Below are 24,925 nucleotides of genomic sequence, written 5' to 3'. Positions count from 1 at the left end.
GCTGTTTATCCAACCTCACACTAGAGCCGCCCAGTGGAGACTAACATTATCCCAGGTCACAAACCTGGGCTGCTTTGGTCTGTTCTGCACAACTGAATAATGTGCGTCTAGAAATGCAAGGATCTGTCCTGTATTGTCAAGATCTAGAGTGGTATGGTGATACAGGACTGGTAAGACACTAATTGCAGTACACAAGCTGATATTTCCCCCATGCTGCTCTGATGCATTTGAATTATTCGTAGTGCTAAGGCACAGACCGATTCATGTTCTGATTTATGTGAAGGTGTTTTCAGGTGAAAGTGCATACAATTGCCATATAAGTTTTGCTCCATGAACAAAGAGTTTTTCCAATGTTTCAAGTGTTTTCGTTTTTGTATAAAGTGTCTAGTGTAGGAAAATGTGGTTGGGGTTAGGGGTGTCATAATAAATCGTTTCTTCGGTGCACTGCGATGCAGACGCGGACAATTCGGTATCGGTTCAGTAATAATCATAACCGGTTATAAGTGACGTCATTTACCTCATATGCGATCTGTCACGAGAGGGGCGATCGCGAGTATTTACAGCGCTTTAACTACTTAAAACTCATAAACTGTGCACAATTTCACTGTGTGTGTTTGCTGGATCAGTCTTTCACTGACATATACAACAATAGCCCCTATTTCACTGAGATCGAGAGAATGAAAGTAGCCTACTCCATTTCTCTCGCTCTCTCTCTCTCGCTCTGTCTCTCTCTCTCTTTCTCTCACACACACAGTGGCCCATTTGACCTGCTGGTGTGGCTTTTCTTCTCTTCTCGGCTGTTTTACAGCGTTACTTTTGCATACAGAAATGAGCGCGTGTCTGCAGAGTTTTCTCCACCGTGTCTATCATACATGAGCTGTGAGATCGCCGCTACCGCCTGCCGCTTATCAGTGTCACTCATCTGTGAAGAGCGCAGCGCGCAAGAGCCAATCGCAACAGTTTTGGTTGAGGGTGTGACCAATCAAAGGGGTGTAAGAAAACAGGGGATCAGAAATTGAGCTGGATATTTATATTTGTTTATATTATTTGCTAAATGCTCGTTTTGTTTAAAGTTACAGTTTATATATCTGACTGTTTGTATTAAATGACAAAATTGTATTACAAATATAAATATAAATATATTCATACATTTTAATAAAAGAAATGCTGCTGTGAAGAAAATATAAAACTGTGTATGGAAAGCACCGTCAATGCATCGTGATGCACCGAAATATCGAATTGAACCGAATCGATGGCATGATAATCGTAACCGAACCAAACCGTGAGACTAGTGTAGGTTCACAGCTCTAGTTGGGGTTGTCATGAACTTCAACTATCCATTCCTGACAGATCGCTGGTGAACTACAGATGTGTTAAGGAACTACAAATCCTGTCATGCACCACACACACCTGTTTCCAGAACTCTGATGATTACATGTGCACAGCTGTAGTGCTTCATGAACTGATTACAAGAACTACTTATTCACCACACAAACACATTTCAGTATGGAGTCGTTGGTGTTGACGTGTTGTGTTGAGATAATGTTAGTATGCTTGTCATGATGTTTCTTTGTTTTTTCCTGTTTGTATTTTTGACCACAGACTTGTTATATCTTTGATCCTGTTTTGTTGCCTATTTTGACCATTGCATGTTTTTGATTACATTCCTGGATTGTCCCTTTTGTACTATACTACAAGTTTTTTGATTTTGTTTGCCTGCACGAATAATCTTCCTTAACTGCGATTGAATCCTGTTGTCCCTCGCCTTGATCCCTGCTTGTGACAAAGCTTTTGCAATAAAGCTGCAGTCACACTAGAGTTTGAGCATGTAAAATTCTTTCGTAAGGTGCTTCTAAAAGGGGCGGGATTAAACAGGATGATTACACTTTAAAAAAACAAGTAATTGATCCATGTTTTAAATTCCTGTCCAGAAAGTTCATGTTTTGATCTTCGATTGATCTCACGCAATCATGTGATGTGATTTTGCAAGTCAGAGTTCACCAGGCTTGAACTTTCCAACGCAGCAAACTGCAAAACTTGCCACATGACCTTGCGTTTCTGGTGTGGCGCATTCGTGTCCGTCTGAATGGAAGTCAATGGAGAGAAATGTGCAGTGTGATCGCAGCTTAAGTCTGTTACAGAATTGTACACAAACTGCAAAATGTTTTTAAGCTATGGTCACACTGTGTTAACTCTTAGCCAGCGTCAGGACTTGGATGCACTGGGGTGCAGTTTTTGCACATTTCAGTGTTTACAAATAGATTATATCAAAAAGAGCATGAGTAATCTTGACAAACTATACATCAGTGTAAAGCCTGGTTTATACTTCTGCGTCAAGTGATCGGCGTGACCCACGGTGCATGCAACGCACGTGTGCTGCGCTGTTTGTGTTACTCTGCAATAACACTTCCGAAACACTAGTTGGCAGTGAGGTGGTTATGTTCCTCAGTGTTAAGTTTCTTTGCTGGTGTTTTGTTTTTTCTGAAGGCTTCTTTAATGTACAAGTGGTTCAAACGTATTTATTTTGAGTCTGGAACCGGGAGATGTGCAACAACTTTAATCATGAGGTAAGCACAAAACAAAACTTTCCATCTGGAGCTCCTTTCCGGGACTCGACACTTGTAAACACTCGCTACAACGGACCCGCGCGGCTCTTCGTCCCACTCACACTTATCAGCGCTTCCAAGCCGAGCAATCACAGAGCTTGCGTTACGCGTCATTGCGACGTGTAGTTACATTTTTGAGAGGTGCACGCCTGCGCCGGCCATGGCTGTGCTGGAGCATACACTTGCGCTTGATACAGAAGTATAAATCAGCCTTAATGCTATAACCCTATAATGCTATAATTATTTAAAAAGTGAGTTCTCAGAACAACACCCCGTCGAACACATTTAGGCCACAGACTCAATAGTGTTGAATTATGGATGAATTTTTATTTGTTTAACACCATTTTATTCTGAGACCTATTGTTTATTATGTTACTTGCGCGTGAAAATGGCGCTCGGGTTTACTATTTAAAGTTAGGTAGGTGTAAATGTCCAAAAGTTTTTGGGTGCTGGCTAACTGTAACTGTAACTGTAACGTTTCAATAAAAGTATGTACTCTAATTTACACAATTTGTATTAACACAACCAATATGGTCAATGTTTGCAGGGTTAAATAATGATTTAAAAAAAAAAGGTTTAAACATTACACTATGTGTGTCTGTCATTATTTGATCAAACACAAATTCATGCAATTTGTTGTAAACATTTGTGTGTGTTCATGCCTATGTGTGTGTGTGTGTGTGTGCCTGTGTGTGTGTGTGTGTGTGTGTGTGTGTGTGTGTGTGTGTGTGTGTGTGGTGTGTGTGGTGTGTGTGTGTGTGTGTGTGTGTGTGTGTGTGTGAGAGAGAGAGATTCACTTAAAATGGCTTACTTACAGTTATCTGCTCCATTTGTGCCTGTAATTTTATTTCACATTATGCCAGATACTCACTTTCGCTTCGATTTCTTTCAGTCTCATCACCCTCCCGATCTCACTCCTCCAGTACGTCAACCAATCAGAGGCTGCGATGCAAAGTGTATCCTTATCTAAGCCAAGAGAGGCTAGAAATGGGTCTGAGGAAAGGCGAGGAAGATCATGGATTTCTGTGATAAATGGAAGCAGATAAACCTGAGATACTTACAATGAATTGGATTATCGTAATGACACAAGCAAGGCAAAGTCAAACAAGCAGTCACAAAGTAAAGTAGGCTCTGTGATTTGTCTCTTTCATTTAATTGTGAGAAATACTGTATTTTCTGGCACATGAACAAAAAAATGCATAAGGAACTATAATATGTCCTACTTAATCTTCAGATTAAGTACTTAAATCTTTCACTGTAGTGTTTCCTGCTGTTATTAAAACACCAAATTCACTTAATGAGTGATTTAAAAAAAAAAAAAAAAATTATAGATACACTTCTGAACTTTTGAAGTATAATTTACAGTAAGACAAATTAATGAACAGTCTCATTCTGTTATTGCATAATTATCATTGATTTAAGAGATGAAGTGGTTTAAGGCCTAACTTTCCCTCCTGTCTGGTTTCTCAGCAAATGAACTCTTAAGATTTTAACCCAGCATCTGAAAGAGTTTCAGAATGAGTATCTGAAGGGCTTATGACTGAATAAAGTACTTCACAAGAGGTAATGGGGGTGATTTCTGCAATAGCCGGTGTGCACTTAACCATATCAAGAGCTCAAAAATAGAAGTTAATGGACCTTTGGCTTTTGAACATAAATAGAAAAAAACAAAGAAATAGACTAAGCTGGACATAATGAGAGTGCTAATGCAGCCATAATTTTCTGAGCCGTAGAACCGCAATAGAAAAAGGTAGAGGTAGTGTGTGTGTGTGTGTGTGTGTGTGTGTGTGTGTGTGTGTGTGTGTGTGTGTGTGTGTGTGTGTGTGTGTGTGTGTGTGTGTGTGTGTGCGCGCAAAAGAAAGTGTGAGTGGCCTGGCAGGTTGCAGGAACTATTTCTGAACTGATTCCCTCTGTATCCTGTAGGATGTGTTAAAATCCATTATCGCTATCTGTGATATTTTGGGCTTAATTTAGCATATTTAATTAGAGAGGATTATTTTCTTCTTCAAATACACATTCTTGATCATAATTTGTAACCCTAGACCACAAAACTAGTTTAATGTTGCATGGGTGTGTTTGTGGCAATAGCCAAAGATACATTATGAGTCAAAATTATGGATTTTTTTATTTTATGCCAATGTTATATGTATTAAAGTTGTATGTAAGTTTTTGATTCTTCTAATGCATAACAAAAAACATTACCAAACATGTGGGCTCTTAAAAAGTCTTAAAATATCTTAAATTTAAAGCGAATGCCCTTCCAGCCGCAATCCATCACTAGGAAACATCCATACACACTGATTTACACTCATACACAACTGACAATTTAGCCTACCCAGCCTACCAGTCTGCTGCTGCTTTCAGTAGTATGGCAATAAATATCATGTAAATGGCATTCAAACTCGCATTATTAGCATTTGACACTGAATAAATCACATGAGGTGTAGCTGAAGTGATCAGTTTTCTGTTGTTCAGCTGCAAGAAATAGAAGATATTTCTAATATATCAAATCGAGGTGTTGGTTAAAACAAAAACTCCTTTTAATATGGAAAATTTTGCTTCTATCACATGCTGTTGCTTTTTTATAGAACACAGTTAAAAAATCAGCCTTTTGGCTCGATAGTCAGACTGGCTCCCATTGGTCATCAATCTGGCAACCTGTGATGGCATTTGTTTTGATCCAGGAATACAATCCCTAGTTCAATCATTGGATGTCAAACTCACATACTGCACCTTTAAGTTAAAATCATATTCTATGAGCTTAACTTAATTGATCGTAATAATATATTACAACTTTTTTGTATTATGCTTTGCTAAGAACTTAATCTTGACAACTTTAGAGATGATTTTCCAAGTATCTTTATGCATAGTTTTTTTTTTTTTTGGATATCATTATTAACACAGTGTGCAAAATCAGTTGGAGAATGTGTGAACATGTGAAATGTCTTGTGAAATGTCTGCGATTACACTTTACTTGGCATGTATAACAGTCATGAAACCTAAATAATCGTGAATGTGAATGAGATTTTGTGCATGCGTATAAAAACTGTCATTAAGTGTAATTCCCTCAGTTGTCTTTTTAAAAAGGTGACTATGTTTGAGATGCCCTTACTATGATAACCGTCATGAATTTTTCAACAGCAGCATTAATACTGACCTTGACTTCTGTGAAAAAAATATGTTATTAAAATGTAAAAATAATAATAATAATAATTACAAAAAACTATATATATATATATATATATATCCTTGTTGTATCATTATTAAGTTTGCAATGAGAGTCTAATTAACACCCCGTTCAAGTAAATTGTTTCAAAAGAACTGATTCTGTCGTGAGTAATATATATCATTATGATATCAATAAAGTTCTGTAATTTTCCCATGTCAATTTGGTTGTTCAGTACTTGCACATGCTAGACTGAACATGCTGTACACATTTCTGACATTGCGTTTTTTAAATAAATCACTTGCTTGTAGTTTACAAAAAAAAAAAAAAAAAAACAGTATATTTTTAAAAACGTTTTCAACTTTTTTTCTCCATTTGCACTTACAAGCCCCTTATAGCACCATTGCTGTTTAAAAAAACAGACAGAATGCATTTAGATTTTCAATTTTTTGTTACAAACTATGCTGTGTCGACAGTGTCTCAGATAAGCCAATGAGACACGTTTGACAATACACTTCAAGTGGTAGACAAATCATAACAGGATGGGCCATTTGACCAATTGGCCCAATTTGACCAAGCAGAGTATGCTCTCAATAGAAAGGGGTAAAGAGAGACCACAAAGCTTAAACAAGCCTTTTCCGGACATTGTGAGAATTTTTGTAAAAATGTGTTTTGACTTTAAATGCATAAACACTAATTGTAGCCTTTCAAATAAAAATGTAAAATTTTAAAACATTTTAGAATATAGCATAATAGGAATACTTTAAATCAGTCCAATTGGTACCGGGCCGCACAAGAAATTATTAATCGTTTTCTTTTTACTTATTATCTGAGTCTAAACAATCTTGTACTTTGAAAAATCTTTTATTTTGAAAATGACTGTATTCTCTTAGTTACGTCTTGGTCACTTGAGCACCAAAATGTAGCCCACAAGCTAGCAAAAGGAGTAAGAAACAGACGTCTTTAGCAAGTTTCTTTGCAAAGAGGAAAAGGCCCAGTGAAAGACCCATGAACTGCCAAGGAATGGATCTACAACCTATTTCTCCACAAATCAGATGAATTCAGCATGTCTGTGCAAGAAGATCAACTGTTGAAGATCGCAAATGACGGCAACCATACACATATCCATTCTTTTCCATGCACATGTTAGTTTTTTTCAAGTGGAGGCACGTGGCTTGCTCAAGCATATCTCGCTCCTGGACCCAGTTGAAAACAACTCAAGCTTTTATAATGCCACCATGAGTCACATGGCAATAACTGACCAATCAGCTTCATACTGTGTATGGTTTCTGTATACTTTTGTATACATTGTATGGAAAATACACATTTCAGTAGAGTAGTTATCTCAGACAAACACAGAAAACCCAAACACAGCGGTGCTCCATAAATTCTCCATAAATAAAACTTGTATCAGAATTGCAGCAATATTTTGTCAGCTTGTCATCCTCTGAGAAAACGGTTAATAGTCAACTAGCAATCTTCGTACACTGTACACTACGTACACGTCCCAAACCCTCCCCAACGCCCTACCCTCCTTCCCAATCCCCCCAGTCACGGAAAATTGCCTTAGTAAATGCTTCAGCATTCAGTACAGCATTGTGGCTGGAAGTAAAACATATGCTGGCATAGTTGATGGTTCATTCCACTGTGGTGACCCCTGATAAATAAAGGATTAAGTCGAAGTAAAATGAATGAACATTCAGTTCAGAAGCTGTTTTTCTGAAAAATAAGTTACAAAACTTTTGTTGGGTTTAAACCTTTCTTCCTCCCACCATGAATCAAAGGACAATTAAGGGAACAGCTACGATTTTGGAGCTGCTGATTCAGCCATTCAGATCACTTGACATTCAACACACCTGATTAGATTATTCAGATTATTCATCAGGAGATGTGGCCGCCTCAGGGATCGATTAGGAACAATGATGATAAATCACTTCCACTGGCTGCTTCCCCACCTGAGCACCATGGAGAAAAAAGTTGTCTTGTGAAAGTTTTGTAGGCGAATTGGTTCATCCGATGCACTACAATGGAAAAGTAACATACAAGGCAGACATTTGAAGGCAGAGCTAGCCAAGCTAACCATACACAGGCCCTTCATAGGCAGCCTGTTTTAAAGAGCTCTGTGGCTGTATTTAATCAGTTCTTTCTCCAAAACGCTCCTACAACTCAACCACCACTAGACTGATTTCAAGCTTGACAGATTTCAATTTATTCCTTTGATAGATTCTTTTCGCGCCCACAGCAGGAGCAACACATGTCTATATCTAATACAGAAGCTTCTGAAAAAACGGGTGGGATTCGTTTTAGTGGAAGCCGTTCAACATGAGCAAGCCAAATACACGTGGCTGTCCAGCGACAAAAGGCAGCAGGTGAAGAGCAGCATATTGTTCTCATTCTTTGAGTATTTCAGCAATGGGGGACAAAAACATATCTCAAAGCACAAGAGTATTTGAGACCTCTAACAAATGTCATTTCAGAAGGATATAAGCATTTTCTTGCTCAATTTTTTTTAACAATTATTATTAATTAATGCACTATGTCAAATTCAAATGCATGAAGTATTATATATGAAATATAACTATAATACTGCGACTGCTAGACCACATAATGTATATTTGAAACTTTTTTTTAGGCAAGCATATGTATTATCCAATATGTGGTTTATTTATAAGTAGAGTACCTGTTTGTGTTTCAATGATTTTGGAGATGGAACTTTGCAGTGTGTCATTGGCTGTTAGGTTTCTCATTCCCCACCAAGAGCAACCACCACGGTGGTTATCTGCATAGTGGTAAAATGTGAATTAATCTAGGTTATATTTAAAGGGTCACGAAACACCAAAACACATTTTTTGAGCTGTTGACAGTCGTATATGTGTCCCACACTGCTAAAAACACTATTAGGACACCTATATTTCACTAAAAAGAGTAAATTGGTTGTTTTTGCGTTATTTCAAGCAAATTCGTACTTCCTGTTTGAAACGAATTTTTGAAGCTGCGTCACGGTCATGACATAATAGCGTGTATTCCAGTGTGCAGACTGGGCGTCTGTGCCAGAGTGAGTCTTATTACGTCTTACAGTGTGCTGCATTAATGCATGAGTAAGTCTTGGTTCAAACCAATCAGCGCGCTCTATTGTGCAACTTCATTAATATTCATTACTGTGTTTACACGACATAGACGCCACGTTGTGTTGGCAAAACAAGCGTGAAGTGTTGCTTTTATAGTTTGCTGCCGTTAAGTTTCGTTTTCTTTTTCTCTCTGTGAGAGCTCAGACTCACGTGTGGATTAACAGTGTACGCGACGCTCGACAACAATAACTTACGTGTCTAAGGAGGATTATTGTTTACCTGAGAGCTGTTCTCATCTGCAAACGCTGAGATCGGATACGCTTGTAGTATTCTCTTCATAAAGACGCGGCTCTAGTTGCTGTGGATTGTCCTGTCTCTACAGATTTGGTAAGTGAGCGACTAGTGCTCTTTGTTTATTCAGTTTGTTCGTATCGAACTAAGTTAACTATTGCACCGTAACATGTTAGGACCACAACCAAACTCTAACCTCGTGTAGGGTTTTTAACCGCATTTTGTGACCGGAATAACACACGCAGCTTTCTGACGCTACCTGCCGTGTGCATCTAAGTTTCCGGAAAATGCTGAGTTTTTTTTTTCTCTCATTCGCCGTGCGGTATCAAACATTGCATGAAAAATACACGCTTAGAGCAGATCCTCGAATCAAATATGTCGTGAGGGGCATGAATGAATTCCCTGAATGAAAGAGCCAAACTGCAGTTAAAGTCCACCATTTAATAATTTGGCAAATAATTCGACTACAGATGTCCATGTAGGTTAAACACCATCACTTTCTCTTGTGTGTGAGTATTTTGACTGAAACTCGCGCGTGCCCAAATAGACACTCCCACACCCTCCCACTTTAGTTCCTCCGACACTCCCCCCTAAACAGAGCTGGACACGCCCACTTTTCTGACTTTTTTCAAAGTAAAGGTGTGAAAACACCCTGCTGAAACGAGGGGGTTTCATGGCCCTTTAAAGGAAATCTTTGGTATTAATCCGAAAGCAAATACGTTTGACTGCAATGTTTATATGTACAGCGTTATGTATTTGGATTCTAATAAATAATGTTAATTAAGACAGTTTCACATATATGTTTATATTATTGTATGTTACATTTTATTCATGTTCAGTAAATGACATTTGATATACGCTCTCCAGCCACTTTATTAGATACACCTTACTAGTACCGGGTTAGACCCCCTTTAGCCTTCAGAACAGCTTAAATCCTCTGTGGCATAAACTCAACAAGGTACTGGAAATATCCCTCAGAGACTTTTGTTCTTATTGACATGATGGTATCACTCAGTTGCTGCAGATTTGTCAGCTGCACATCAATGATGCAAATTTCTCGTTCCACCACATCCTAATTTTGCTCTATTGGATTGAGCTCTGGTGACTGTGGAGACCAATTGAGTTCAGTGAACTCATTGTCTTGTTCAAGAAACCAGTCTGAGATGATTCGTGCTTAATGACAGAGAGTGTTATCTTGCTGGAAGTAGCAATCAAAAGATGGGTACACTGTGGTCATAAAAGGATGGACATGGTCAGTAACAATACTCAGTAGGCTGTGGCATTGACAAAATGCTCAAATGATACTAATGGACCCAAAGTGTGCAAAGAAACATGTTGTTGAAGTAAAATTCTGACTCAAAAGTAAAATTCTGAATGTCAAAAAATCTAAAATCGAGACTCATCATAGCAGGCAACATTTTTCCAATCTTCTGCTGTCCAATTTTGGTGAGCCTGTGCAAATTGTAGCCTCAGTTTCCTTGGCCAGATCAACCATGCTACATTCAAAGTCACCTTTTTTCTGCATACCGATGCTTGATTTGAACTGCAGCAGATTCTACTGACCATGTCTACATGCCGAAATGCATTAAGTTACTGTCATGTTATTGGCTAATTAGAAATTTGCGTTTACGAGCAGTTGGACAGGTGTACCTAATAAAGTGTCCAGTTCTTTGTAAAAGTTCTTTGTATTTAAAACAAGTTCTTCATATTGCAAAGTGCAGCATTTGTTCTATCACATGGCAACAGAGATTTTATATAATAATCAATCAAAAGGAGAGACCACTTTTTTTTAACTGATATTTAAAAAATAGCTGATCCAATAAAGGTATTAGGGAAAGTCGATTTTTCTATGATCCACATTGCATTTTTGTTTGTATATATATTGTATAATAATCTAGTGCTTGTTTTTATTTGACTTTTATGGGGTTAATGGTGAATGCCCTTATGCAGGAAAAAAATAAAGACAGAACTCTTATGAACTCAATATCACACTCATGGCACTGCGATAAGGCAATGTATTATACAGTCCAGTTAACCTCATAATGAAATGACACATTAAAACAATTATACAGCCCTTCTGTTCTTCCCTGTGTGTAAATCCTATAATAAGGGATTTTCCTACCAAGGGAGCCATTCAGGACTGAAGTACCATGTTCATGTTGTTGTGGTTCTGCAGCAGTCAGTGAAGCCCCATCTGACCAATAGACAGTGAGCCTCGCCAAAACACACTTACAGAGAGCAAACTGGAACAAATGAGTCAGAATTTCAATGCTTTTTCTGTTCATGATTTCAAAATTATACTAATAATTTGATGAACATTTATTCCATAAATACGGTTCTGTGTACTTATTTTAAACATGTAAAACATTTAATTGCTCAAACATACAAAATTAACATAGAGCTTAAAATCTGACACTGGCACATTGTTATTTGTCACCTTGTGATTTTATTTGGATTGTCATGCTGCTCAGCCACAACTTTATTGGTATAGTTAATCTAAAAAACATAAAGGAATAATTATAGTTATAGCTTTAAACAAAAGTATGCGGTTGAGTTTTTTCAGTATTATTTATTTCCGAAAACTACTTCTTTCAAATTAAAAAAGTATTAAAAAAAATAATTTAGAAAATTGTAATTTAGAGCATTTTCTCACATAAAACAATAAAGTGCCATGTTTTAAATGAATTTCGTTTGTTTGTTTAATTGTTCATTTGTTTGTTTGTTTGTCATTTATTTATTTATTTATTCATTTATTTATTTATTTTTGTCTGTTCAGTTGCTTTTTGTGATCGCTGACTGTCATTAATCAACCATCTTGTTGTTCTACTGAAGGAAGAAGAAACATCCTAAGCAAATAACTCATTTTGAAAACTGAAAATTGATTTACTCATTCACATAGGTACAGATTTAAATCTCTGTAAAATATTGGATAATTATTTTGAAGAATATCAGGGACTACACTGTTTGCATGTCCCTAAACAAAGTGATACATTTTTATATAGAGAGCAGGATTCCCATTACCAAGTGAACTATTTATTTCATTCTGATTGTAGATTTGTTTTGTTTCAGTCTGTATTTAGTACGTATCAATGTCTAACTATTACTTATTTTCAATATTTGAGATGTGTTACAGTTGAAGTCAAAATTATTAGCCCCCCTGAATTATTAGCGCCCCTGTTTTATTTTTCCCCAATTTCTGTTTAACAGAGGGAAGATTGTTTCAGCACATTTCTAAGCATAATAGTTTTAAAAACTTATTTCTAAAACAACTTAAACTTCTATACAGCTTAAAGTGACATTTAAAGGCTTCACTAGGTTAATAAGGTGGATCAGGCAGGTTAGGGTAATTAGGCAAGTTATTGTATAATGATGGTTTGTTCTGAAGATTATGGAAAAAAAACAAATTGCTTAAAGGGGCTAATAATTTTGTCCCCAAAATGGGTTTTAAAAAATAAAAAACTGCTTTTATTCTATATAAATATAAAAAAATATATAAAACAAATAAGACTTTCTCCAGAAGAAAAAATATTATCAGACATACTGTGAAAATTTCCTTGCTCTGTTAAAAACTATTTGGGAAATATTTAAAAGAGAAAAAAACAAAAACAAAAGGGGGCTAATAATTCTGACTTCAACTGTATATACAACAGTTGTGACTCATTCTAATAGAACATGATTAGTATAAACTGACAAACCTTCACCTTCCTCTGAGATTTCAAACACAACCTTAGATAAATCATTGTGCACTGACGCTGATGCAGTATAGGGTGTGTAATGAAACCCCCCTTTCTGAATTGCTCCCGTAAATCATAGTAGTGATTTCTGTTTAATTACTTAGCAAAATGAGCCGTTATTATCGTAAATATTAATTTTAATAGCACAATCAATCTGCTTCGCAAATATATACGATTGTGTTAAGCAACCTACTCAGCCGAGGGAAAACTTAACAAGCCCGCTGATATGTTAATTCGCTTTTATGCAGCTGGCAGACTTAATTAAGCTGTATTAATGAAGGGAATGCAGTCACATATAGTTACCGTTACACTCGGCCTATGCGAAAGGTCAAGCGCTCATGCGAATTTGCAAATCGCTGCTGAAAATACTCTGCAGATTGCTTACATGTGGGATCGCACAAGGTCGACACGAGCGTCACGTCAACTGGCAGCTCTGGGCTAAAGCCAGAAATTCATCATGCATTTATATGACCCTCATCAGGGCACGTGACGCGCCGCGGGTGACTAGGTAAACTTTATAGTGCTCCGCGAAAGGTCATTTTTTGGCTACTAACTCAAACTCCGCAGTAAGAGACCATGGGGACTGTGATTTCGTTATGCTGATGGATTTTGCTTTCCTTGGGCAGTTTATGTACAGCAGTGAGTGACATTCATTTGCTCTGGCACACTGTTCGCTTGTCTCCTGCATCGCTGTAGCACTGCGGCGCCACTGCATTATTTGATAGATGTGCCGAGGAGAGACTGTAAAAACATGAGTTGTGACAGCGCTTAACTGTCATCGCTCTTAAGTTTATCCTCCAAGACAGAAAACAAGATGAAATGCTTTTCCCTGAGCAGATTTTGAATGAAGTGCTGTATGAATACGCATGGCGGATTTATGTTGTTTTTTTGGCTGATGCTGTGTCAATTTAAACATCACCACGATGTAATATGGACCTCGTTAGTCGATGCCGGCCCAGTCCATCAAATAATTACACACCCACCAAACTGACCGACGCAGCGGCGGTTCAGCACTGTATCTAAACTGTATCTATTCATTATTTTCTCTTCCTACCGCTGTTTGAACAACACAGAGATGTTTCGTTTCCTCCAGCAGCAGGTCTGGGCGGTTGTAGGGTCAGCCGCTCTCCTCATAAGCAGGAGGCTAAAGGCTGGATGAGACTTAATGAGCTGTCGCAGTCAGCTGCCCGAAATCCTCCAGGCCTGCACACGCTTGCTTTCTTTCTTTCTTCTTTCCCTGACCTTCTACTGTCAGCAGGCCTGGCCTCAGAATCAATTCATCCTACACAGGAAGAGATTGGAGAAGTGGGACAAGACGAAATGGAGGTTGAATCACTGTCAAGCTTCGCTCTGAAATGTCCCTGCAGCACCCTGCGTACTCAAGGGTTTCCAGAGCCCGGGATATATTGAAATTTTTTATTCTTTTTTTTTCTCTCTCTGATGCAAAGTTTTCAGAATGTGAATAGAAGAAGTACTTGAAATGGTCTGTTGCTGGAAATAAAGTCATTCTTTTTTCCCACTGCGATCTTTGCCGCTCCATCAGGGTAAACCGGGTTCAAGTCAATATGTTCACTTCAAATAAAGCAGTGACCCTAGTTGAATCAAGCAACTCGTGTGTCCCTTGTGTAGGCCGTTAGTTTGAGTTGAGTGTGCGCTTTTACATTTATTTTTTTTTTTTACTATAACCATCGCCTCTGTAGTGCTGCATGTGTCCCTTATTAGGATGTGAGAGGTGTGACGGTCATTTGGAGCTCTTTGAGTATGTTTGCATGGTGGAATGTCTCTGTTAGCGTGGCTTTGTAAGCAGTGTTGGGGAAAGTTACTTTTGAAAGTATTGCCTTACAATATTGAGTTACACCCCAAAAAGTAACAAGTTGCGTTACTTTTTATGGTATTGTGTTATGTGTGTGTCACGGTGGCTGGGTTAGTTGGCATTTCTGTGTGGAGTTTGCATGTTTTCTTGTTTGTGTGGGTTTTCTCCGGGTGCTCCGGTTCCTCCACAAGTCTAAAGACATGCGCTATAGGTGAATTTTGTAAACTGTCTGTAGTGTGTGTGTAAGGGTGTTTCCAAGTGATGTGACTTTTTTATGTTCTTTCTGTTTTTAGTAGATGATTTGCCTTAGCCTTAGGTTTTTTTTTTTTTTTTGTTCATAGCTGTGGAAGAATACTTTGTGTGTATGTTTAGATCTGATAGTTCATACAAATAAATAATAAGATAGGGCTCAACCTGTGCAGTGAATATGCCCTTTTTTCAGTTGTATAAAAAGTGCCCTTCAAAATTTAACTACAGTGCCCCCTTGGCTTCAGTTCGCAACTGTCAACCAGTCTACCCCAACCACACGTTCGCCACAACAACCCAAAGCTGACCGCTCACCTCCATATGGATGGCTTCAACCTCATAGCAATCCTTAAGGTGATTACCAAAGCTCAATCTCCCATCTTACCCTGCAAAGGGGAGGAAACCCCGGGCTCAAGGATCTTATAAGCTCAGGGCTCTCCCAGGACACCATGCCAAACTAGCTTTATTACTGATCAACAGCCGAGTGTGAACTCTTGAATTGTACTGGTATGTATGTATGTATGTATGTATGTATGTATGTATGTATGTATGTATGTATGTACTGTATGTACTGAATGTATGTATGTCAGCTTTGTTCATTACTGGAAGACTTTTAGACAGTAAATCTAAATCTTTAATGCTATCTAAGAAGGGTATTTGATCTCATCATTCATTCATAAACTCTAATAGTCAGAAATTACAAAATGTCAAGTAGTACTTGGTATATAAATTAATTTAATTAGATATAGTTAACAATAAATTGTTCTATTCCATTAGTTGTGCCCTACTATTTTGCATTCTTTCATGTCCTATTTTGTCTTATTATCAAAATATCTAACTTTTTACATCAATATTTCAACCAAATACAGGATATACACAAAGTTGTCAAGCACAAAGGCCATAAGTGTGGGTATTAAAAGAGCCGCTTGGACACGAGTGCTCTCGAGGGAAGCAACAAAATGCAGATATGATTCATCAAAATGCGCTAGTCATTTTAAACACTTTGAGTGCGTGTGTGTGTGTGTGTGTGTTTGTATGGGTAAATATCTTCATTGACTCATATTTGCAGCCCGTCTTAATATCTACAAGAAGGAACAGAAGCGCAAATGTAGGTTGTGGAGTAATCATTGTATCATACTCCTATCACAAAAGTAGTGAAAGGAGTGTCATTTTATAAGCTCGAGTCTATTTTATCTCCATGCCACAGGTTTTAGGACATCTAAATTTAATTGTTTCAAGTTTTAAATATAAATTATGTTTGCAATGGCATTTGGAAAATTGCTGTGCCGAGCTCCTAGGGCTAAATTAACCCCAGGAGGAAAGAGTGCATTCCTGCAGGTGCTGATTAAGCCCAATCAAAGGAAGATTAAAACGTTTAAAAGAAATAAATTAAATGAAATTGGTTATGCCTCATATAAGGCTCCTTTTCCAAGCCCACATTTTTTTTCCCTGTTAAATAAAAATTCAGATGTTGATGTCGTAAAATAAGACATTATACAGTTGTTTAAAAAAGTTTTTGAGATGTCACAGCCTTTAATGAGGTGCACAGGCTCAGAGATCTGGGGCTTCCTGCGTCCCATGGGAGGACTGGAGATGGGCGTTTGCTTTGGAAAAGTTTTAATGAAGCTTTAGAACTCTTTTCATAGAAACTGGTATTTCAATGCAGGATCTCCATGAACAGAAATCACATTGTGAGGGGATATGCATGGAAATGCTGTGGTTGGAGGTTTCTGTGCTTAAACCATAACATTTAGAGGGAATGGAAGGGAGGTCGCAGCATGGAAATGATTGGGCAGTGTTAGATGGGCTGCACAATTAATACGAGCAATTTAAGTCACAGTTTTGCCTTATGAAAATAAGTAATCATATAAAATGTCAAACTGAAAATGGTTCTATTCTATTCTATTTGTGTTTGTATTTATTTATTACACATACACATAAGTACATGCATACTGAAAATGGAAACTAAAACTGATTATATTATATTATTCATTCACTTTTCTTTTCGGCTAAGTGCGTTTAATTAATCAGGGGTAGCAACAATGAAATTAATATGTATACTTTAGTAATACATTTCTTTTAATTAATGTTTAAGTCATTTTCATTCAAATGAGTGATATTTTCAGTAAATAAGTGAACAGTTCAATATGCCATTCTTTGATGTTGGTTTACCCGAATTGGTTAAAATGCAGATTTAATAAAAAATGAAATGCAAGCATTTGTTTGTTTTTTGTTTGGAGACATACAGCACTTGCTTTACAATGTAAAAATTAGCTAAAAATATATACTTTACAAAAATGTATACAGTTGAAGTCAGAATTATTAACCCTCTGGAATGTTTAGAGGCAAAAACTCATACAGGGCTTTTTTTGCTCCATTATGTTGCATTTTACATCAGATAACTGCATTCTACTTATTAGATTTTTTTTTTTTTTTTAATTAAAAAGCCATTTTTTGTTAATTATAATACTCAATTATAAAATGGATATTTCTTATTATAGCTTTCTAATTAATTCATGACATTTTATAATTGTGTATTTGTGTTATATTCTAATAATATCTCAACTTTTCTAATCTATTCACCATGTCTCAGTGCAGAAGCTAAAGTGGATCCCTGCTTTATTGCATCTGCATTCTTGTAACAAAATGTTCAGAATTTTTATTTTTATTATTATTATTATTTTGCCAGAGACTGTTAATTCTTACTCGATGTATTTACATATTATCATTTTGACAAATGTGTATTTAACCCTCTGGGGTCTGAGGAGATTTTGGGGCCCCTAAGACATGCGTAAGACAGCTACTTATTACATAGTATTGACCAACATGTATTTATTTATTTTTTGTATTCAGCACAAACTGTGCTACAATGATATGTGAGAATTATTAATGTATGTGCTTGTGTTTTTTAGAAAACAAATATTATGCATGGTTAGTAAGTTTTGGAGAAAAAAAAAATGTAGCTGACATAAAAAAAAAAAACACACTGAATGTGCCAGTTTTGTAGGTTAGAATATCTCTCTCACAATTATGTCTAAGTATTTTGTTCTCTCATTCAAAGAAAACATTACAATGATTAACAATTTGCTCAGTTTGTTTTGGGTCATCTCAGCTCTATGCGTGAGTGACAATGGTCATGAATAATTTACACTTTGAGAGATGTGTATCATATTCTATATTCAAGTCTGTGGGAACTAGAAGTTGCTGCAGATTTTGATTTCGGTGTGATAATATATATCAAACCAAAACTGAATATTGAAAATCACTTTTCACTCATCTTTCGCTCACAGAAAATGGTTAGAGAGGCGTGGCTAAGTATATTTCACTCAAGCCATCAAACTAATGTCATCAGAGATGGATGTGCCTTCCAAAGCAGAAAGAAAAAGTCAGATTTTGATTAAATGTTACAAAAACAGTTTTCTGTCTTATGTACACAGTACATTTTCATAGATTAATTGTTCCTTTTAAGACTAATAATGTGCATTAGCAAAATAAATAAAAAATAATAATAATTTAAAAAAAACTTTAATTTCATTCTGGCTTTGTTGCTTTGTGTCTTTCATAAAATGTGCACACTGTAGCCATGACTATATTCACAATATATTTCAGCTTCCCATACCTTCTCATGTATTGCCAATTCAATAAGCCACAGTAAGGAGTGTTGATGGTGTAAATAAGAGAAGTGCTGTGTGGTGTAGACAGCTGTGTTGATTATAGCAGGAGTGTTGGTGAGATCTCTGAGCACTGCTGTCAGTGAGCTGCCACTGAACTGCAAGACTCAAACAGCCGCTCGAGACTCGACTGACATGATGCACATACATGTTGTGACAATTACTCTTCAGCAAAGAGCACAATTCAAATGTCAAATCGATGCTTACGAAACATGGCACCGGATAGCAACGCTCTGTACTGTACATTTTAGCCAGGTTAGGTAGGTGTGGATAATATATTTGCAGTTAACTAAGGTGTATTTTGCATATTTTAACATTTAAGCTTACAACAATGTGTGGCTTGAAGCAAAGAAGGATTGTATTTAAGAGCACATTTACTGTGAGATTTATGGACAGTTCAAATAGAGAAAAGATGAATGTTATTTTGTTGAGAATTAACAATCCAGTGTTTAATAATAATAATAATAATAATAATAATAATAATAATAATAATAATAACAACAACAAAATTTTGTTATCAACAAATCTGATAAAAAGTTTAAAAGTTATAAAAATATAACTTTTTATATATATATATATATATATATATATATATATATATATATATATATATATATATATATATATATTTATTTTTTTTTTTTTTTATGATATGTATATACAGTAAGTATACTTTTACTATATAATGTACTTTTAATACACTACCTGACAAAGGTCTTGTCGCCTAACCAAGGTTTAAAAACAGCAAATATTAACTTGACTTCCAGTTGATCATTGAGTATCAGAAGTGGCTTATATGAAAGGCAAATTACGCTAATTATTAATAGTATCTGGATGCAGCCTTTATGATGCAAGCTGAGATTGCATCACTCAGCAGTGCAATGTCAGACACAATGCACTCAAATGGAGCTAGTGATGTCACTGTGAGGGTTAGAGTTAGGGGTGGGGTTAGGTGAGACCAGGTCTACATCCAGTCCCCTCTCCAAATTTTACCAAAAAAAAAAAATAGTCATGGCTTGATTTTTAGACAAAAGTTTTGTTACTTAACAGAATAATGTACAGTATAGAGTATAAAGTTATGGTGCTGTGAAAAACGAATTAATATTGTGTATGACTCCTATGAGCTTGGAGGACTGCATCCATACATCTCTGCAATGACTTAAATCACTGATTAATGTCGTTAAAGTAATCTGGAATGGCAAAAAAAGCTTTCTTGCGGGACTCCCGGAGTTCTTCAAGATTCTTTGGACTCATCTTCAATGCTTCCTCCATCTTACCCCAAACATGCTCAATATTGTTCATGTCTGGTGACTGAGCTGGCCAATCCTGGAGCACCTTGACCTTCTTTGCTTTTAGGAACTTTGATGGGAGCGCTATCCTGCTGAAGAATTTGCACTCTCATGTGGTTGTAATGTAATGGGCAGCACAAATGTCTTGATACCTCAGGCTGTTGATGTTGCCATCCACTCTGCAGATCTCTCGCACGCGCCCATACTGAACGTAATCCCAAATCATGGTTTTTACTTTACAAACGTGACTGATTTTTCTCTAGATCTTGGGCCCATGAGGGCTCCAATAGGTCTTCTGCAGTATTTTTGATGATAGGGATGCAGTTCATCAGATAATTCATCAGAAAAATCTACCAAAATTTCCATTCAATGCCACCAATAACAATATAAAAACACATTAAAAAAACATGACACCCCAAACTCTAAAAAATCATATTTTTATTATTCTCATTGGTTCAGCACATTTGTGGCACTGATCCACACAAAAAGTCTTGGATATTTTGTATTGTTTTGCATTAGTATAATATTAATAACAATAATATTATTATTAATAATAATAATAATAATAATAATAATAATAATAACAATAGTAATAATAATAATAACAACAATAATAATATGAAAGTTGGATAAATGCATTAATGCAAGGTTTATTAGGAAAGGATTATATTTGGCTGAAATACAGCAAATTGAAAAGCTAGAAAATTAGGATAACAAACCCCTCAAAAATCCCATTAAAGTTATCAAAATAAACTTCTTAGCAATGCATATTACTACTCAGAGGGTTTGGATATTTATGGTAGATAATTTACTTAATATCGTTATGGAACATTATCTTTACTTAATGTCTGAATATTCTTTTGTTTTTTGCCAAAAGGGTAATAATTTTGTCTGAAAATGATACTGTTTTCTCAAACTCAAAATGTTTTTATATGTAGTCTATAGGCACAGTTACACTATTATGCCATCACAATAATTGACTATACAGCTTGTAAAAAGCATTCATGTTTTTGTAAAACTTGTAATTACAATATGTACTCTGGGAATTTTCTTTTCGTGTGATTTGCTGTCTGTCTGTCTGTCTGTCTGTCTGTCTGTCTGTCTGTCTGTCTGTCTGTCTATCTATCTATTTATCATCTATCTAGCGTAGTTGATAAAGTTGATGTTTGACATATAAGAATAAAATATAAAATGGTTATAATTTTTTAATGTATGTAATATAATAGTTTTAAAAGCAAATTCTAAAAAAATCTTCTGGACTGCAGTATAAACTGAAGCCCAGTGGAAAATCTGTCAGTCTGTGTAACCTTCAACACAAGCACAGAGAGACCGAGTGGAGGAGGAGCTGATTTATACCACGAGTATGATAGTGACTCGACTGAACATAAGGTGAAGAGTAGCCTTCCATTTTGAAGTGTGAATAAGAGCAGTCGAGGTTGCAGAGGGTGGAGAGAGAAAGAGGATGTCGAAATCAAGAATCTGAAATAGTGGGAGTTGGGAATTGGTATTAAACTAAAGTGTTACCCAAAATTATATCAACATTATTTGTCATACTTAATGGGCTTTGAGTTACAGTTTTTCCTCAGTGGCTTTGGTAAATTTCTCACAACTCTATTTACATTTGCACAAAAGTTAATGCATTTCTTAAAGCAATTAGTACAACCTGCAAAACCTAGTGGATAACCCTCAAAAGCACGTCACTTGCTCAAAATGGATTGCTCATCCCTCAAAAGCAAGAATTTATGTCAATGAAAGTGTCAGTATAGTCAAGGTGAAAAGTCCTGACACCATTGTTTATGAACAAGAAAGTCAAATGGCTTTGTCATATTTTCATTATGACAGTTTAATCTCTTAATTTTTTCCAATGAAAAAAAGTCAGAAATTGGTGACACTTCCTGAAAAGGCTCAAGACAGCACTGTATACTATTTGCAAAGCCAGTTGAAAACTACAGCAAAGTTAGACATCACTGAATTTAGTGAGGTATCTGAGTACAAGACACTGAATATGTATGTTTCACATTTTTACTGCATTTGCTCTTTATAATTTTATTTTCTTTAAAAGCATTGTGCAAAAGAATAAACACACCCTTATTTACAACAAACATAAACTCCCTTTGTATAGAGCTGTGCACAACTGTAAACGATATTGCAGTACATATTGGAACTGAACCTACACCATCATAGGTCTGTAAACCAATCATGAAATTGTTCAATTTAGAAAACTTTTTTAGTGAAAAAAAAGATTCAATTATTATTTTTTTTTTTTGCTTGACAGATTTGGACAACTAGTTCAACATTTCCATATAATGACTCAAGTAATGAAATGAGGACTATTGGTTTTATATGGACTGACTATTCAGCATTCAGAAGTTTAGTTAATTTTGACTGACATGACATAAGCAAATGATGATGTTATAAACAGCAGAGAGTTGTATGAAAGCAATTGATGCATGTCCAAAAGCATTTGCAATTTGTTGGAAGGAATTAGAAACTAATACTATGATGTGCACAAATGACTAACTGTTTTGAGAAATGCATTAACTGTTTTGCAAATGTAAATAGTGTTGTGAGAAATGCACCGAAGCCACTGAGAAAAACTGTAACATCAACTGACAGTGAACAATAACAGATTAAATTAACAAATACAGTATTCATTACTGTTAGTTAATGCATTAGCTAGTGGGACCTTTTTTTAAAGTTTAATTATTTTTTTATGATTATATCAATTAAATAACATAATAAAATACATTCCTCTTATTTTACTACATTAATTTAACTATACATTAATTGTGTAGCAAACAATAAAATATACACAAAAATCAGTTAGAAAAGGCCACACAGCTTCATAAAGTGAGTTGATAGAGCATTTATTAACATACTTAGTGACCATTACTATGACTAAATAATAAGATATACAAATAGTTTATTAATCATTTATTAACTCATTTTGAATGATCTCCCCAACTACTTTTAAATATAAATGGTTTGTAAATAATGCAAGTCTTAATTTATTAGTGAAAAACCAACCAGTCTCAAATTATAAATGTCAAGAATTAGCAATATGTTTAGCAATATTCTTTCTTTCTTTCTTTCTTTCTTTCTTTCTTTCTTTCTTTCTTTCTTTCTTTCTTTCTTTCTTTCTTTCTTTCTTTCTTTCTTTCTTTCTTTCTTTCTTTCTTTCTTTCTTTCTTTCTTTCTTTTCACTTAAGCTTACAAACTATTTTGAACTTTTTGGCAGGGTTAATAATAAAATAATAAGGGGTTAACATCAATTTAAAAAAAAAAATTATAAGGAGCCTAACCAAATTATTATTCATTGTTAGTGCAGTAAGTGATATAAAAAATAATGGGCCTTATTGTTGCCATATTGTCTAATCACAAAATAATCTAACAATTTAAACATGTCTCAGGAGAAATCTCAGGAGATATAATAGAACAATCAGTTGCTGTTGGTTTTGGAAGAATGTGAAAGTATTCTCTTCTGGTGCCTTGCAGGATCTGTTATTCATAGACTGCATAGAAGCCTACAGAAAGCAGGCTGTACAAATGTGGAGATGGTGTATTGTGTATGAAAGAATAAATCAGAATCAGCAGTCAGTTCAGTGTCCTGTACAGAAGGGTTCAGGGGAATTGAAGACACCTACTGTATCTCCATATGGAGTCTTTTTGCAGTAAGTCCTTTTGAATAAATCTTTGCTATGGCTAAAGCTACAAACCACATCACCGACAAACTCAATTCTATATTTGTTTTTACTCATTCTAAATTAAGTTCTTATGAATTACTTAAAATGTTTCTCTCTATTTGAAGACTTTAGATGCAAAAACCTCTAAATGCCATCTGACATTTTCCTCTAAAATTTTTATCACGCTCCTCTGTATATGTTCAGTCACATCACTTTTAATGCAAAGAGTAAGTCCTTTTTCTGGTCTTTAAAATGGTGTTTAAACCTCAACATAAACAAAGGAGGCTGAGGTTAATTTTTGATGGAAATTTCAGATGGCACATAGAGGTTTTTGCATCTGAACTCTATTAACAGTTGTATTATATATTGATTTCAATGCTATTTTTAAATGTTCTTTCATTTGTTTCAAGAATGATTTTGTTGGGTTTAGCTTTTATTTTGTGAACACATTTCTGTTTATTTTTTAGTAACACTAGAGTAAGGTCATTCTAGTTAATGTTAGTTAATGTATTTACTAATATGAACAAACAATGAACAATACATTTTAACAGTATTTGTTCATGTTACTTAACATTAGTTCATAAATTACAGTTGTTCATTTTTATGTTCATTTAACTCACAGTGCATTAACAAGCATAAACTTGGATGTTAATGATTACATTTTACTATGATTAATGACTGCTGTACAAGTATTGTTGAATATTTAGTTTACATTATTAAATACATTAATGTGAAAACCTATTGTAAAGTGAAAGACCTATATTTCGTTTCAGTATTAACAGAGTTAACAGAACATGGCCAGAGTCAACCAAAGCAAAGTTTAATGTTTGCACAGCTTAACTCTTGTGCAAACATCTTATTAATAAAAATAAATAAAATGGTTTAAACCAGGGATCTGTTCTTCGTAGGTAGATTACTCAGTTAGCTGGATTTGGATATTGACGATTTGACATGATCCAGGATCCTTTAGTTCTTCAAAACTGATCTAAAGCAGGTCGCAGCGCCATGCATTTTAGAATTCTAAACATAGGTTTCTATCAGGATACACACACCGGCGCCGCAAGTCGGCGGCTGTCGGCGGCGCCTGGCCAAGGCTCAGTATGCAGTTCATTTTTCACCCGCGCCACAGAGCGCCATCTGATTAGTTTCATGTTAAATATCATTCGAATGTGCGCGTCTGGTGTGTGATACTTTAAACTCTCATGTGCGCGCCGTGTTGCGGCGCCGAGCGGCGCTTCTGGTGTGCGACCTGCTTAAGAGTTGTTGTCATAACAACAGTTCTGGTAGCTCAAACCTGGTCAGGAGCAGGCTCATTTATATAAACAGGATTAGATCGGGAAATTTCAAGCAAAGATAAT

The 24,925-nt window shown here is 35.8% G+C and overlaps 1 protein-coding gene across 20 annotated transcripts in view; it reads left to right on the top strand.

The window, feature by feature from the left end:
* Window positions 1–24,925, top strand: part of LOC147837115 (uncharacterized) — a 533,045-nt gene that overhangs the window by 244,913 nt on the left and 263,207 nt on the right. For 14 of the 20 annotated variants that reach the window (XR_015478584.1, XR_015478578.1, XR_015478579.1 and 11 more), the window contains one exon: window positions 3,499–3,730. Coding sequence is in view for 2 of the 20 variants with exons in the window: in XM_087240969.1 (XP_087097095.1) it covers window positions 3,499–3,576 (78 nt within the window). In the remaining 18 variants the exon portion in view is untranslated. The remainder of the gene's footprint in view (window positions 1–3,498; window positions 3,731–24,925) is intronic. The other 6 variants (XR_015478588.1, XR_015478589.1, XR_015478590.1 and 3 more) reach the window with 1 other exon arrangement.

The sequence above is a fragment of the Danio rerio genome, chromosome 2, assembly GCF_052040795.2.
Source record: "Danio rerio strain M-AB ecotype USA chromosome 2, GRCz13ab, whole genome shotgun sequence".
NCBI classification, from domain to species: domain Eukaryota; kingdom Metazoa; phylum Chordata; class Actinopteri; order Cypriniformes; family Danionidae; genus Danio; species Danio rerio.
This window is presented reverse-complemented; position numbering and strand designations above follow the sequence as displayed.